General features: G+C 45.6%; 1 protein-coding gene and 1 long non-coding RNA gene across 3 annotated transcripts in view; both read right to left on the bottom strand.

Annotated features, from left to right (window-relative positions):
- The window catches only part of COX16 (cytochrome c oxidase assembly factor COX16), a 60,831-nt gene extending 59,175 nt beyond the window's left edge, over nt 1-1,656 (bottom strand). The window contains exon 1 of the mRNA XM_084847876.1: nt 1,523-1,656. Coding sequence (XP_084704002.1) covers nt 1,523-1,582 — 60 coding nt within the window. The 5' untranslated portion in view covers nt 1,583-1,656. The remainder of the gene's footprint in view (nt 1-1,522) is intronic.
- Nucleotides 1,657-10,895: 9,239 nt separating this feature from the next.
- LOC146357450 (uncharacterized) lies at nt 10,896-13,772 on the bottom strand. Of its 2 annotated transcripts, none has more exons than XR_014789683.1 (3): nt 13,644-13,772; nt 12,835-12,904; nt 10,896-11,973 (listed from the first exon to the last, which is right to left on the bottom strand). It is a non-coding gene; the product is annotated as an uncharacterized LOC146357450 (long non-coding RNA). The 2 variants fall into 2 exon arrangements; XR_014789684.1 differs by having other exon boundaries at nt 11,332-11,973; nt 13,599-13,772.
- Nucleotides 13,773-15,603: the final 1,831 nt, after the last annotated feature.

The raw sequence follows: 15,603 nt of genomic DNA, 5'->3' as shown, positions 1-15,603 counted from the left end.
GGCGGAAATGCCTGTACGACACATCCAATGTGTCGTACAGCAGCCTCCTTCCCCACTCTGCCCTCCTGTGGCAGAGTGGGGGAAGGTCCATGCTTCTCCTGCCCTGCATTTTCGGCTAGACAGCCACAGTCGGCTGTCCAGCCGAAAATGCAGGGCAGGACAAGCGTGGAGGGAACAATCCCCTCTGTGCTTCTCCTGCCCTGCATTGGATAGGTGGCCGCCTCCGAGTTTGGAGGCGGCCACCTATCTGAATAGGATTGCACCCTTACTCACACATCAGTGACATTCCAGGGCTTTAAGGTGGTCATCAAGTGTCTCATACTTGGTTGGGTTTATCCAGTGTCAGGAAATTAGGGACAGGACGCCACAGGAACAGAGGAAATGTGCTCCTCCGAGATTTGAGATGGGCTGGGAAAAGACCTAGGGTGCTTCCAGAAGAGGTTTTTACAGCACTGCTACCCTGCCTTGTTCATGGAATTTTATGGGGGGGGGGTGTCTAGCCAACCCCCATAAAATCTGCAACTTGTTACCCTCCTGTGTTTTCCTGCCACTTCTATCTTTTCTCTTACCACAGAAAATCTGGTAAGAAAAGAAATAGCTGCACAAAGTCTATTATTTTGTAGCACAAGGAGTCCTCCGTCCACAAGCATGACCAGCTGTGTGTTTTCTGGTCTTCCACATCTCTAGCTCCTCCTGCCCCTCATATTGTTGGATTTCATTTAGCGGCTGGAAAGTCAGCACTGTGCATTGCTCTAGCCCAGCCTTCACAAACCTGGTACCCTCCAGATGTGCACTGGACAACTTTCTAGTTGGGGATGCTGGGGATTGGAGTCCAACACATCTGGAGGGCACCAGCTGGGGAAGGCTAGGCTAGCCCCTCTCGCACGAGATTATGCCTGGCTTATCAAATGTTTTTCCTTCTTCAGAGAGGCCGAGAACAGCGGTCATACTATTATTACTATTTATTACATTTATGCGTCGCTTCCCATCGGAAAAAGCAGTCTCAAAGCAATTTACGAACACAATACGGAAACCCATTATTAATAGAACAGGAAGAAGAAAATTAAAAAAAAAATGTAAAAAAAATAGGCCACGTCATTTAAAAAAAGACCAAACGCCTCTTTAAAAAAATTACAGCCAGGTTTCAAGTACATATGCCATACTATATAGCTTATACATTGCTAAGAATAAAACGGTGACCCCTCCTCAACTTCCCCTCCAGCTTATATAACCCCCTCCCCCGCACGAGCCGGGTGGGCGGCCTGAAGGCGGGGCGTGTGCGTGTAACAGCCGTTATTTTGACGTGACTCCCGCGCGCGCCCCCGACCCCGACCCCTCACGCGCCCCTCGCGGAGCAGAGCGCGGGGGTGGCCGCCCTCGCGCCGCCTTTCACGCCGACACCGCCCCCTGGTGGCCAGCCCGGCGCGCTACAGCCGGCGAACGCCGGAGCGGACTACGCCCCTCCCTCAAACGCTTCGCATTCCCGCTGCTCAGCTACGTGTCCGCCGCTGCCGTCACTCACCATCATCGGGACTCCGTACCGTAGCGTCTTGCTTTTACGCAGTGCTCGCATGCCAGCCATGACAAGCCCTGTCTGCGGTTTCACCTCATTAGGCAGAGAGATAGGCTGTTCCTTCAGCACTTCCGCGTTTCCACAGAAAAACACGTCCCCCTGGATTCCGTAGCCGGAAGCAGCAAGGTTCCGCGGCGCGAAAGCGCAGCGCAGGCAAAAATTCATAGGCGGCCGTGAATCCGCTGCCAAGGAGAAGCCCGGCGGAAGCAGGGCCCCTGTGCCTTTAAGAGCGGCATAGCAGGCAGAAATTCTGTTGGGGCAGCTTCCCCCAGTTTGGAGACTTGGCAAATTAAAGGGGGGGGGATGAGGCGCCACCGTTATTACTGTGCTTAACATGGTTGATTTTAATTCTGTGTCTAGCTTGCTCCGTCTTGAGAACACATTTCCCAGTTGTAATCCTAGACGTGTCTACTCAGAAGCAAGTCCCATTGAGTTCAGTGGGGTTTTCTCCAAGACAGCCTCAGTATTCTAATATCTTCACCTGTATGTCACAGACGGATAAAAGCGGACGTTATATATAGCCCTTCCGCTTTCTCCTGTACAGTCCGACGGCCAGCTCCGCTGCCTATCAAAACAGGCCAATTGCCACGGCAAGAACGCTGTTTGGGAGCTCCCACACATCGTTGGTGCCAGCCAAGGTCAACTCTGGCTTTACTAAAAGGCATAGCAAGTAGGAATAGATGACATTTAGATGCTCCTGAGCAGGTTTTTTAATTATTATTATTTAGGGTGCAACCCTATGCATGTTTAGACAGGAAAAACCTCCTGTAACTCCCAACTCCTGCAGCTGCCCCTAATGCATTTCTTTATTGCCTTTCTGTTGTTTATTCGGTCAGTCGCTTCCGACTCTTCGTTACTTCACGGACCAGCCCACGCCAGAGCTTCCTGTCGGCCCTCGCCACCCCCAGCTCCCCCAAGGTCGAGTCCGTCACCTCCAGAATATCATCCATCCATCTTGCCCTTGGTCGGCCCCTCTTCCTTTTGCCTTCCACTTTCCCCAGCATCAGCATCTTCTCCAGGGTATCCTGTCTTCTCATTATGTGGCCAAAGTACTTCAGTTTTGCCTTTAAAATCATTCCTTCAAGTGGGTAATCTGGCTTTATTTCCTGGAGTATGGACTGGTTTGATCTTCTTGCAGTCCAAGGCACTCTCAGAATTTACCATTTCTAAATACTGAAACAAACAAATGTCACTAAAAAACAAAACAGCAAACCATAGTTGTCTCAAGCCATTGGTGGTTCCTTCCAGAGCTGATGGCACAGGCTCCCTGGCCTGGGCTTCAAAATGCATCATCTCCCTCAGTATCATTGAGCGTGACTAGGGAAGGGTTTCCAGATCAGATGGTCTGGTTTCCAGGCAGATTTAAACCTGAGTGCCAGGGTGGACAACTTCCAAGGGTTGGGGGAGGGGTGTTGCGCCCTTGCCATGCTGTTAAATAAGTCACCCAACTACAATACCACTTATAACTGAGCCAGAAGCAATCAGGAGCAGGCCAAACCTCAGTGAGAGAACATGGATTAACAAATTTAATTAAATTTATAAACTGAATGTGCTACTGTTACTCATTTGTTTTCTTTTAAAAGAAAAAGAAAAAAATCCACTACCACAGAATATTTGTAGCAGTGGCCTAGCTGTTAGCAATTAATAAACAGCATGCTAAAATGGGGGCTATGAAAGAAAATACGAATCTGAGAAAAATGTTATGCATTTTAGGCAAGTTTGATCGGACTGACTAAACCCAAACACATTCCACCATCACTCTGGTCATGTGACCATTTCAAATACATCTGTCTGGCAAAGTAGGTCTGACCATCGTCCTGGTGTTTCTCCACTAGATGGCACATTCTTTATATCAAATGTTAACGCAATCCCTTTTCTTGTTGCTGGCAGAGAATTAACAGCTATAAAATAAATGAAGTGATATCTTTCATGAAGGCGTCTAGATTACACAGAACTCTTCACCAAACAGAATCAAGAAAGCATTATATTATATTGCTTTTGAACTATTGTAGATTGTCAACCAAAGGAAATCAGTCTGTAGAGAGTGCAAAGAAACAGCACAGGCTTGTTGGTTTCCATGCTCATACTTTAGCATATGGACTGGTAAAGGATCATATAAAGGTTGGGCTAGTTACTCTTCGGCCAACAATATCATGCATTAGTCAGGGTGATGTCTTAAATATAGAATGGGTATCACCCAGAGACTGCTGGCTTAGAAATGTCTCTTGATTTTATGGGGTTTAGATTTAGAAACTATGGGCAATGAAAGGTCTATGGACTAAATAAGCACTTTTGATTTGAAAATCTCAATAGGAATAGTTTAGGGGTGTGTTTTCTAAAACACTAAACTAAAATGCAGCTCTGACTTTTAATCTGCATCATGCTCTCAATGGTCACTAATGACCTGAAGATGCTTGCTCAGTTACTTTTGATGGCTGCCAACTAAGGGAGCAATCCTATGGCTACTAGACACTGTCTAGAGGGCGATAGGATATGCTCATTTCTGGGAACCGACCTCCCCCCTCATCCACGCTGCCTCAGAGGCAGCATGGAGAAGCCCCATCCTCCACACTTGCAAGAGGAGCACAGAGCGACTGAAAAGGGGTGGGGCTGGGGGGTGTTCCGGGGTGAGGAGAGCGGAGCTGCACGTACGACACATCCAATGTCATATGGCAGCTTCCTCTCCATGTCAGCCCCCCCCCCCCGCTAGACAGCCAAAAACGGCTGTCTAGCAAAAAATAGCAAGGCAGGAGAGGCGCAGAGGAAACGATCTCCCCCGTGCCTCTCCTGCCTTGCTTAGGATAGGCGGTCGCCTCCAAGTTCAGAGGCAGCCACTTATCTTGATAGAATTGTGTCCTAAGACGTCTATTAATCAGGCTGTGAAGGGGGAAGAAACCAGTGTTTGCTTGTGTATGTGTGTGTGAGTAGGGGGATCTTCACAACAACAAAATGAGAAGCACATTAGAGTATTTATTTATTTGTTTGTTTGTTTATTTATTTCATTTCTATACCGCCCAATAGCTGAAGCTCTCTGGGCAGTATTATCTGGATTTTCATGGAATTGGCTTTGGTCCATCAGGGACACACAAAGCAAGAAAAGCTGAGTGTACTGTATCTTTAAAATCTGGTTTTCACGGGTCACACAGCGCTTGAAAGGAGCATACTTCTGGGTTGACTGTGGGGAGTAGAACTGAACGTCATCAACTGGGCAGGGACTGCTCAAACATTGAGAGAGGCTTGTTTCCCACCCCTGTCCAGGCTCCCCCCTGCTACTTCATTATTATGAACGGAGAGTAGTTAATTCACAGTTCTGAAGAATCCCTCCTGCTAATACATTATTATGAATGTAGAATAACTAATTTGCAATTCCATTCCAGCAAACTGTCACAGAGTTAGAGCTCCCCCCCACACACACTTTTCCCCAGTGTGCGCACTTTTGCATGAAGAAGCCAAAATCCCCAATTCTCCAGTGCAGCATCTGAAGGCTCCCTGTGAGAGTACCCCCTCCAATTTCACCCCATTCTAGCAAACTGTCACAGAGTTATCCCCCCTCCCTTCACCAATGTGTGCACTTTTGAATGAAAAAGCCAAAATCCCCAATTTTTCAGTGTAGCATCTGAAGGCTCCTTATGAAATAACCCCACCACCCCCAATTTCTCCCATTCCAGCAAACTGTCGTGGAGTTATAGCTTCCAACCCCCTTCTCTCCTTCCCTGGGCACTTCTCCCTCTTCGCAATGACAAGCTTCTCTGCTCCCACGTTCCCGAGACTGCACTAGATCTCTACAGTGATATAGCCCTTATTCACATTAGAGAAGCGAAGTAGCATGAGGTCAGAGAAACAACTTTACACCACATCGGAGAAGCGACTTAACACAACATCAGAGAAGTGAAGTAACACAAACATCAGCTAAGTTCATAATCACAGAAGCTAGTTACTCCCACTGGTGAAAAGGAAGTGCAGCACGATTCTGAAGGCTCAAAAGACTGCTCTTGATGTGTTGGGAAGGCAGGCTAGTTACTCTAGTTACCTAAGTTACCGAGGGAACAGCCAGGTGAAAGACACCCCCCTAGGAATGCCCCGATCATACTGAATTTAAAGCAGATGGATGGGCACACAGCAGCTGAACTGCAGGGGAACCAAATTAAAGGAAAAACAACAGAGTAAAACTACTCTGCAAAACGGCAAAACCTATCTTCCCCACAGGTAAAGTCTGGGGTGGCTGTGGACTGGCCACAATGTCATATGTCACAAAGGACCTCCAAATGGTCCCAAACCATATCAAATCACCCATGAAGATAGACCCTGTGTGTCTGTGTGTAGCTAGAGAGAACAATTTAGCAGGCATAAAAGAGAAAAGTCTGATTTTCTCAGCTGGCTAGTGATGAATGGGCTATAAGTAGAGAATTCACTTTTGCAGGATGTGACGCTGTCTGGGTGCTTGACTGCTCCCTATGTTCAACTAATGTATTTTTCAATAGCATATATTACAAAACCCCTATCATCCATATCCAGCTAAGGAGATCATTCTGCACACTTCATCAGGTTTCTTGCTGGATCAGGAACCATAGGTATAAATTGAATGTGTATCCAGATGTACACTGGAATGTGCATCTGGAGTGTGGATGATATTTATCTACATAGCATTGCCTTCTATGGAATGCCCATTCTAAAGATTCCTTTTCCCCAAACGATGAGGCAGTGCTAAAGAAACAGGGCATCACTACTTTTTAGAAGTGTTTGAATGCTCCACATGTGAGTGGTACACTGCGGGAGCATTTAGCCTTTAAGGAATATATTTTTTAAAAAAGGATGAACAGCAAACTTTAAAAAGTCACATATAGTGGTGGCAGATGAACTTGTGTTGCTTGTCACCACAATGTCACAAATACTGTTCAATCTGTGCTCATGACACACTTCCGGTAAGTGTCCACAAAGTATTTACTATCATGATAAAGACATTTGCTTGGGTGGGGGTGACTCACATTTTCCCACTCATTACATATTGCCCTCTAAGTAGTTGGCAAATGCTATTTTCTTGCAACAGAATCACTACCTTGCCAAATAATCTACATTTCATTCAGTAACTTGTTTTTTGTTGCCTCCACACACATAACTTGTATAGCAGGGGTGGGCTATACACATGCCTGCCCCCCCAGTACACACACACACACACACACACACACATGCTGTGTCTTTTCTTTAAAAACAGGAAGGAATGTTTTTAAAAGACATGGTTTGCTGATGAAATTCAGCAACCATCACGCTAAATTTACCCATTCTAAGCCTCTGTAGCATTTGCTATGACTTTTATTTACTCCCCCATTGTTTTTGGTGGCATGGCAGTGGGAGTCTGGCGTGCAGAAGGTCATGGGTGTGAGGGGAAATGGCCTCCAGACTGTTCAAAGTTGCCCACCCCTGCAGTAAGGTTTCCGCTCTAAGAGAGCTCATACAGGCTGCCAGAGAAACACGGGGAGAGCTATGGGTGGTGGATCATTCTCTATCATGTTCACTCTCCTCCTGTCATAATATATGTATCGGATAAATTTAGGAGATTGCCTTTCCGCAATTTTTGAGACCATGCAGTTTGAAAAACAACATCAACACAACACTTAAAGAACTACTATGCTGCCCTTCAATATATATCCAGGACAAGCTACAAAATTAAAAACAATAAAATTCAATACAGGAACAACCAACAACCAATAAAGACAACATAGAATAAAACAGCAAATAAAAGGCATTACATATTTTAAAACCAAAACTGTTGTTAAGAAAATGTGAAAGGCGTAGGAACTAACCTCCTGGAAAATTTCATTAAGATTGGTCATGTAATTTTAGAGATAACTCTGTTTTATCTCCCACTGAATTTCTGAAACAGCCATAAGCAGTCAAGCACTAGTGCTTTGAGTAGTTAGATTAGTCCAAAGAGCAAGTATAGAAACAGTATTTTAGCCAGAAAATAAATAAGCAGTTCAGAATCGACCTTGTGTTGTTTTGTTAACTCCTAGTTAAGTGCTCAGCTGCATTGCACCAAGAGCAACAGGACTGCAGCTTGGTAGCTATACATAAGACCTTCTTCAAACCTATTGTACAGCCCTTGATTTGCGTTTTGCCTGCAGTCTCATCCTATTGAACTCAGTGGGTTTAATGCAAGTCAACGTGCATCGGACTGGGCCGCATGTCATCTTTTACCTGGAGCCAGAGATGCAAAGAGGTTATTATAAGTGCAGTACAGTATTTCTTCTGTTTATCTAAAGCTTTTTGAAGGACAAATCCATCCGTAAAGCAGTGAAATAGCTGTAGTTGCTTCCATACTAGGTGTTAGTTTGGGACAAGCATAATTCATTCACTCAGTTTTTACAGAGAATCCAGACAACATAATTGCCAACCTGTTGCAATCCAGTGCACCCCCATCTTGTCTTCCTGTCTTTTTAAAGACCCGATTTGTGATTTGTTTTGGTGTAGAAATGCAGTTGCAGCGCCAGCCTGTACACTGTGGACTGGCTAGTGCTATTTACTCTTCCCAGGGCTACTGTCCTTTTAATTTTCCCCCTTGCCCCTTTCTTTTAACTGACTTGGGCTTCTCAGCTTCTGCCACTTTAATTAGTTGCTTCCTGTTCACTGCCACCATCCTCAAATTGGCCCTTAATTAACCAGTTCCTGTTCCATGTGAGGGGGTTGGGGGCACACATTAATTATTGGTATCTTCTTTGCAGCCAGAGTAATTGCTTATTGCTCTTTTCCATTTTCATTGCTTTGCAACTGCAGAATTACGAACCTTCATGTTCAAAAATGTATGATGGGAATCAGCCCAGATCTCCTTTAGGAATAGTATGGCCTGGGTCAGGCCATCTTTCTGGGAGCAAACCAAACAGAGACACCCGGTGATTTTTTTTAAAAAAAAATTGGAAGCATGGGAGTTTTGTGAGAATATTTGAATGATTTGTTAACATTATTATATCCATATTTGTGGACACTTATGAACACATGGAGTGGGGAGGTGAATCACACCCATTCAGCACTAGTTCCAGACCTAGGACAAGACTCCCTCAGGATCCTACCGTTACTCACTCACTTGTCCTCATTGTCTGTCTCTCTCTCTGTCTCTCTCTGTCTCTCTCTCTCTCGGCCCAGGCCTTATCTCTATCCAGGAGAGAGCAGACAAGTGAACAGGGCCCTCCTTCCACTGCTGCTGTACACTCTGATAGGACAGGTGTGCGGGCAGCAATGGCAAGGACAGAGTTCTAGTGGTTCATAGTTGTGAACCCCTGCTGGCAGGTGCCCAGCAATGCTGACCCCTGGCCTCAGCCCTGCACCCATTGGCCCTACTCCAGGCCCTACATTTATTGGAAGGCTGGACCAGAGCCCACGCATGGGTGTTCTGGAAGGGTCCCCCCCGACACACACACACACACACACACACACCCTTAAGAAAAACTCAGGGTCCCAGCCATCTGTTACTGGAATTGAAGCAGGACTTGCTAGAGCCAGAAGTGCAACAGGTTGAAAGTGAAGTGCAGCAGAAAAGGAGAGAAGGCCAGGTTTCCGGTATTTATATACCAGCCCTGGACAATCCCAAAGCTTCATCCTGCCTGCCAGTTGCAGCAGCTGTTCTCTTCTGTGCTCGATCTTGGACATTCTAGGGAGAGGAGGTTGCCCAGAACCTTGTGAGACAGGCCAAAGGAAGTGGTGTAAATACATGGCCTTAAAGAGGTTCTTCACCTAGGCCCCTTTGCTGTTACGCTGAAGGACCAGGCAGGAAGCAATCACACGCAGGCACCTTAAAGGGGAAGTGTTACTGAAATCAACAGCCAGGTTGCTGTTTATCATGGAGATTGTCTAAGAAGGCATTCCTTTTTTAATTTTCTTTCACCTAAAGGTGAAGGAAAGGTATTTCCTGAATCTGCTTTTTACTATCAGCCAGAAACCAGATGTCAAGAAATGGACAAGGCTTCAGCGGTTCATTCCACTACACAAAAAATGCTTATGTGAATGGGGGGGGTTGCAAGGGAAAGCAGTTGTCTTATAGTCAGAGGAGGAGATACGTGGGGTGTTGTCCTTTTCAATTTCGTTCTGCTCTTTTCAGTTGGCTTCTGGATCATTGTGCTCTGTTGTCATGGTGAATGCATGCAGCACGCCAGGGGTAGACAACCTGGTACTCTCCAAATGTTTTGGACTGCAATTACCCATAAGCCTCAGCCAATAGGGCTACTTGTCAGGGATTCTGGGAGTTGTAGTACAAAACGTCTGGTGGGCACCAGGTTGTGTGTGTCTGAGGTATGTGATCTCACAGGTCCAGTGTAAAGCCTGTCAGACAGACACAGGTGACCACAGTTCAGGATCGGAACTGTTCCAAACTAGCCTATGGTGATGATTTTTTGAGAAATGTTTTGATTTTCTTCTGCACTGTGCCCTATATTTTTACAAATGCAAGGACAGCAGAGCTGGATGCAACACTGCAGTGTGCAACACATGAATGTCATTGGTCCCCCCCAGTCAGCTGATAAGCAATAAGCCTTTGCGACAGCCTTGCCCAACCTGGTTTCCTCCAGATGTTTTGGACTTCAACTCTCATCATCCCCAGCCAGATTGGTTAATGGTCAAGAATTCTGGGAGTTTTAGTACAAATATCTGAAGGGTACCAGGTTGGGAAGGCTGACATAAACTGAAGGATGCTCACTTGAAAAACATACATAACGGATTGGCAAGGCATTAGCATTCTGCATTGTGACACCTGTTTATAGAATGTATACTTTTGAGGGTTGGTGAGGCTGAAGCCATTACTTGAATTTCCTAAACAAACCACAGCTGGCAATATATAATCCAGGGAGTTGAAAATGTCCAATACAAGCGGAAATGAAAGTATCCAGAAACCATCAAATATTCCCAGAAACTGTTCTTAGTCTAGTGGGTGACTGAAAGTGATTTGAAATATGAACCCACCAGCAGAGGAGGAAAACAAATTGCGTAACAGCCAGGCCACAAAAGTGCAGAGCTCAAATTGAGATGGCGTGTGTTGCTGAGCAAAAGAAGTCCATGTACAAATGGAGTTTTAACGGGAATGCTGTTGTGTTGTGTCACGTGAGGAGATTATCATCTCTAGGCTGTTGTTTAGTGGATGGCTAAAAAGTTTATTTCATGGGCTGGCTAGCTCAGCCTTCCCCAACCTGGTGCCTTCCAAACGTGTTGGGAAATTGGGAAACGGAACCTGGGGAATGGTATGAATGGGGCATAGCAAAATGTGTTTGGCTATGTTGAATAAAAGGAATGGTAGAAAGGGGGGTGGGCAAGCACGTACACAAGGAGTGGCTTTGTTAGTCTGGGACTGTAGTTTTATGGAAATTCAGTAGGACTTATGTTTGGGTAAATACACTTAGGATTTCGTCAGACCACTGTTACATCTGACCCAGTACTGATCAACTATTCTGATCAGCAGCTGCTGTCTAAAATATCAAGCAGAGATGTTTTTCAGTCTGCCACCTGGATCTCTTTAACCCAGGGGTGGGCAACTTTGACTCTCCAGGCATTTTGGCCTATGACGCCCCTCACCATTGGCTATACTGGCTAGGGCTGATGGGAGTTGAGGCCAAAAGATCTGGAGGGCCACATGTTGTCCACCCCTACTTTAAGCATACATACCAGAAGTTGCACCTGAGACCTGAGGCATACAAAGGTGTATTTTTTTTAACCACAAAGCTATGGTCCTTCCCTCATTAGAAACTATGGACAAAGGATGAGGCCATGCACCCAAAGGTGGCAGCCAGGAAAGCTGTTATTGTCAATGCTTTGTCTGCTTCCTGCAGTAAGTCAGCAGTTACAGATACTATTTCCATTGCCCAGTCGATGGTTTCTCCATTCTTCACTCTGCTTTTCCATTAAATATAATTGTTTAAAGAATCACAATAACCATACATATAAATTTTGATATGGAAGAGAAAAAAATAAATTGCGGATGGAGTTTAGATCTAACAATGCATCACAGCATCTAGCAGGAGCAGGATCTAAACAATTCCAGCGATATTTATATATACCCAGTAATATCTTTCTCCCTTGCACCTTCCACCAATGAGTTGACATATAAATCTTCTCTTCTGAAGCTTTACTCTGAGATCAAAAGCAAAACAGAAACTCAACTGATGGACACAGCTGTCATAACATCTGGAATGATTTGCTCCTACATCTCATCCTGATTACAGGTTTCTCCTTCCAAGTGGATGTTCCTGCAGTGACCTTCACTCAGTTCCCACAGAGGCAGGACCTAAAGCCATGTGTTAAAGTCATTGCACATAACGTAGATTGCAAGGCTGTTTGCCAGCGGAGAGTGGGTCCTGGGGATTTTTTCAGGGCAATAAAAGGGCAACTCAGCCAACATACTTTTTCCTCCTTGAAGAGCAGTTCTAGAAATTTCAAAACAATGGCAATCATCATCCTGATTCTAGTGTAAAATATATATGTATGCTCAATTAACTTGGAAAGAAGAGACTGTGTGGTGCCAATTTGGAGGATAAATGAAACAGCAGACAATGTGGAGTCAGCAGTCCTGGACAGCCAAAGAAAATAGATGGTTTGACTGAGAAATGACTTATTCTGGGCATGGCCATCTAGAATTGCAGAGGTTTAACTAATATTCAGTCTAATAGCTGCCCTTAATTCAGATATGAGGGTTTAAAAAAAAAACCCAGAGTCCTTCTAATAGCTTCTACTGCAAGGCCTTTGTACTGTGTGTGTGTGTGTGTGTGTGTGTAAGAGGGAGGCACTTTCCATATATAGAATATAGTACAGTCCCCATAATGTCCAGAGATGGCTCCCCAGCACTGTTTCTTCCACAATCTAAAGAACACTACCTTGACTCACCCACCTCAGAATCACACCTGCAGTAAGTCTTGAAGTGCTGAGTGGAGGCATGTCAGGCCAGAATTCAGCCTGTTCACCACAGGCCAAGGGAGGTGCCTGTAGGGAGACTAGTCAGGTGTCACACCAGCCAGTGTGTGATGTGTAAAGCTACCTTTGAAGGCAGTTGTGTAGCGCTACTTTAGCAGCTATAAAAACAAGCCATTCTTGGGTGATCTGAAAAGGCCCCCAAAGATGTGGAGTAGGACCATACTTTGGGCCTCTTCTAAGGCAGAATTGACTAGGGCAGCGATTCTCAAATCCCCCCCTACCCCCCGCCTGAATATTGCTGGGGATTTCCCTGGATCAGGGTTTGTTTGTTTTTTAAAAGGCCAGGTAACTTAATTACATAGAAACTTTGTGCACACCCATCACTGCATCTTCATGCTCTTGAATTTCTGTCTTATCATAAAGCCACATCTTCAGAGCACAGAGCCTCTGTGGGAGAAAAGAAGAAGGTGGCAATCATACTTGCAGCTTGTTTACAACTTGTAGCTTTGCTGGACTGTTTCTGTGACGTATAACTATATGGAGCTATGAGAATGAGTCAGGTCATTTGGTGGAGGGCTGTAGCTTAGTGACAGAGGACACGCTTTCTATGCAATAGGCACTAGGCTCAGTCCCTTGTATTGCCAGCTGGGACAGGGGAAAACCCTGGAGAACCACGACCAGTCAGTGTAGAAAACACTGAGTTAGGTGGACCGATGGGCTGGCTTGGTATAAGGCAGCTTATATTTCTATCAGTCTATCTAGCCAGTGCTGTCTACTCTGGCAGTGGTTCTCTAAGGCTAGGTCTAGCTTTGTTTCAGGAGATCTTTTTAAATGGAGATGCCACAAATTCGACCTTGGCCCTTCTACAGGCAGAGCATGTCCGCTACCATTCCTTACCCTGTGGGCTCTTGTTAGCATTTCAAGCAGGCCTGTCTGGCACCAGGTTTGAAGGCCCCATGGGAAAGGGCCCTCTGGGCCTCCTCCAGAACAACCCCACCATGCCTCTGATCCAGTTGATACAGTAACCCCCACACCACCAAGCTTACCAGGTGGCAGAGTAAGGAAAAAAGAAGTCATTCCCACCCAACCGGCATGACTTTTCTTTTTTCCTTTCAAGGTCTTGAACTGAAAGGTGACCCACCGAGTCAGGCGGTTCTGCAGTGGCTTCCCTGCAGCCTGATCCTACCTGCTGCCATTTACCCACCACTTGGTAAGGTCGGGCTGGGGGGTGAATTGCCTGTTTGGAGGGGGCTGGACCACTTTGGTTAAAGTCACTGCAATCAGCGACCACCATCTTCTTTCCCCCAGTACCTCTAGGCACCGCCCACAATGTAGCAGCACTATGTTGGGGGCGGGCCCAGAGGCATTGGGGGGGGGGGGGACATGGCTGCTGCAGAGCTGCCTGGCTTGACATCCTTGAGTTAAAATAAAATCCTGGCATCAGCCCCTGTGAGCCCTCCAGGGCCCATGGGCTCCAGCGTTTGCCCAAATATGCTGGCTGCTGACTCTGGCCTGATTCCAAGATTTCATTTAAAAATCAATAGCCTTCATGGTTGCACATAGAAGATTCAGTGGCATAACTGGGGGCGGGCCCCAAGGAGTTTCACCCATGGTGCAGCTACATAGATGGCACTGTCAGTAAAAATAGAGAAAACAACATTTTTGGGAATGAAGGAGATCGTGGGGTCAGAGTACAAAGCTCACAGAAAAAACGGATCAGTACACTGGGGTCAAAACAATTAGTGCTGTGCTGAATTTTGTCTTTCATATTTGAAAGGTTTCAGGGCACTGATTCACCTGTGATTTCAGCATTATCACACTCTGGAGTCTGTTATGGAAATGAAGATGGAAAGCAGCAGCTAGAAAGTACCCAAGAGAGTCCCATGAGTTCAGCCCCAACACCAGCCCTAGATAGGGTTGCCAGTTCCAATCTAGATACAGGTTCCTGCACAGTGCCATGACAAGATATTCTGATGTCTGAAGTGGGCCCAAAATGCCCCCAACCCTTAAAAAAAATTGTGCTGCATCAGACACTGATTTCTGACTTCATCTATCACACCCCCTTCCCCCAATGGTGTTGCCTAAAGCAGGTCACTTCACCTTTTTGTATGGCAGGGTTGGCCCTCTTTCTATATCTTTCACATGACATGGAAAAATTCAAGAGGCTCAGTTTTCCCATCATGAAGCCACAGGGAGGGTGTGTAGCTCAGTGGTAACAGCATCTGCTTTGCATGCAGAATGTCCCAGGTTTGATCCCCGGCATCTCCAGATAGGGCTAGGAAAGAATCCTGCATGAAACCCTGGAGAGATGCTGCCAGTTAGTGTTGCTAATATTGGGCTAGATAGACCAATGATCTGACCCAGTAGGCAGATTCCTGTTCTTAAGCTCCAGCGATGGAAAAATTGTGCCTTTTAAATGTGTCCATGGTGAGATTAAAGGCATGAGAACCTCTGTCCAGAAAAGAATTAGCAATCCTAATTATAGCTCTCGTTCTCTCTAACTCAATACAAGTCACAGCCACACATTCATTTCTAGATTATTTTTGCTATTGTAATTGAAGGGTGAAGAGTCCTTCAGTCTCTTATACAATATTCTAATTCACACACAAAAAATCTACAGTGATCGAATGGCAGCACCTTTCATTTATCCTTCAGATGACTTAAGAAACTTGATTACAAAAAGAAAGAGAAATTAGGAGATGGAGAGCTAACTGGAGCCTGTTGCTGGTCTTAGGGAAGAGAAAGTGAAGCTCTGATTCCAGTCTATTATTTTGTTACTTAAAGGAGGCGCACTGTGAGTAAGATGCAACCGTAGAGGAACTGGAGAGAAGGCGTTTTGTGTGCATGGCAGGAGGTGGCAGAGGATTAAAAGAGCTCCAGACAAGGAACTTCTCAATATGGCTTCCCTTCAGGTCCTGTCCCAGAGATTCCAGCAGGTTTTGTTTTGTTTTTCTGGATAAAAGAGTACATGTCAGCCCCAGGAATTGAAACGCCAACACTTGTTGACTATGTAATTCTAGAATGATGAGTCACTTTGCTGAGTTGCAGCAGTACTTTAAAAAAGAGGCAAGGGTTTCATCTCCTCTTTGAAAGAATACTTCCCAGTGTTCTTGGGAGAAGGATAAAAAGGGTATGGGAAATGGTAA

This window comes from Heloderma suspectum, chromosome 1 (assembly GCF_057233095.1).
Source record: "Heloderma suspectum isolate Gila_16-S chromosome 1, 16-S_ref, whole genome shotgun sequence".
Taxonomy (NCBI): Eukaryota; Metazoa; Chordata; class Lepidosauria; order Squamata; family Helodermatidae; genus Heloderma; species Heloderma suspectum.
The sequence above is the reverse complement of the archived record's forward strand: the minus strand, read 5'-3'. Positions and strand labels throughout refer to the sequence as shown.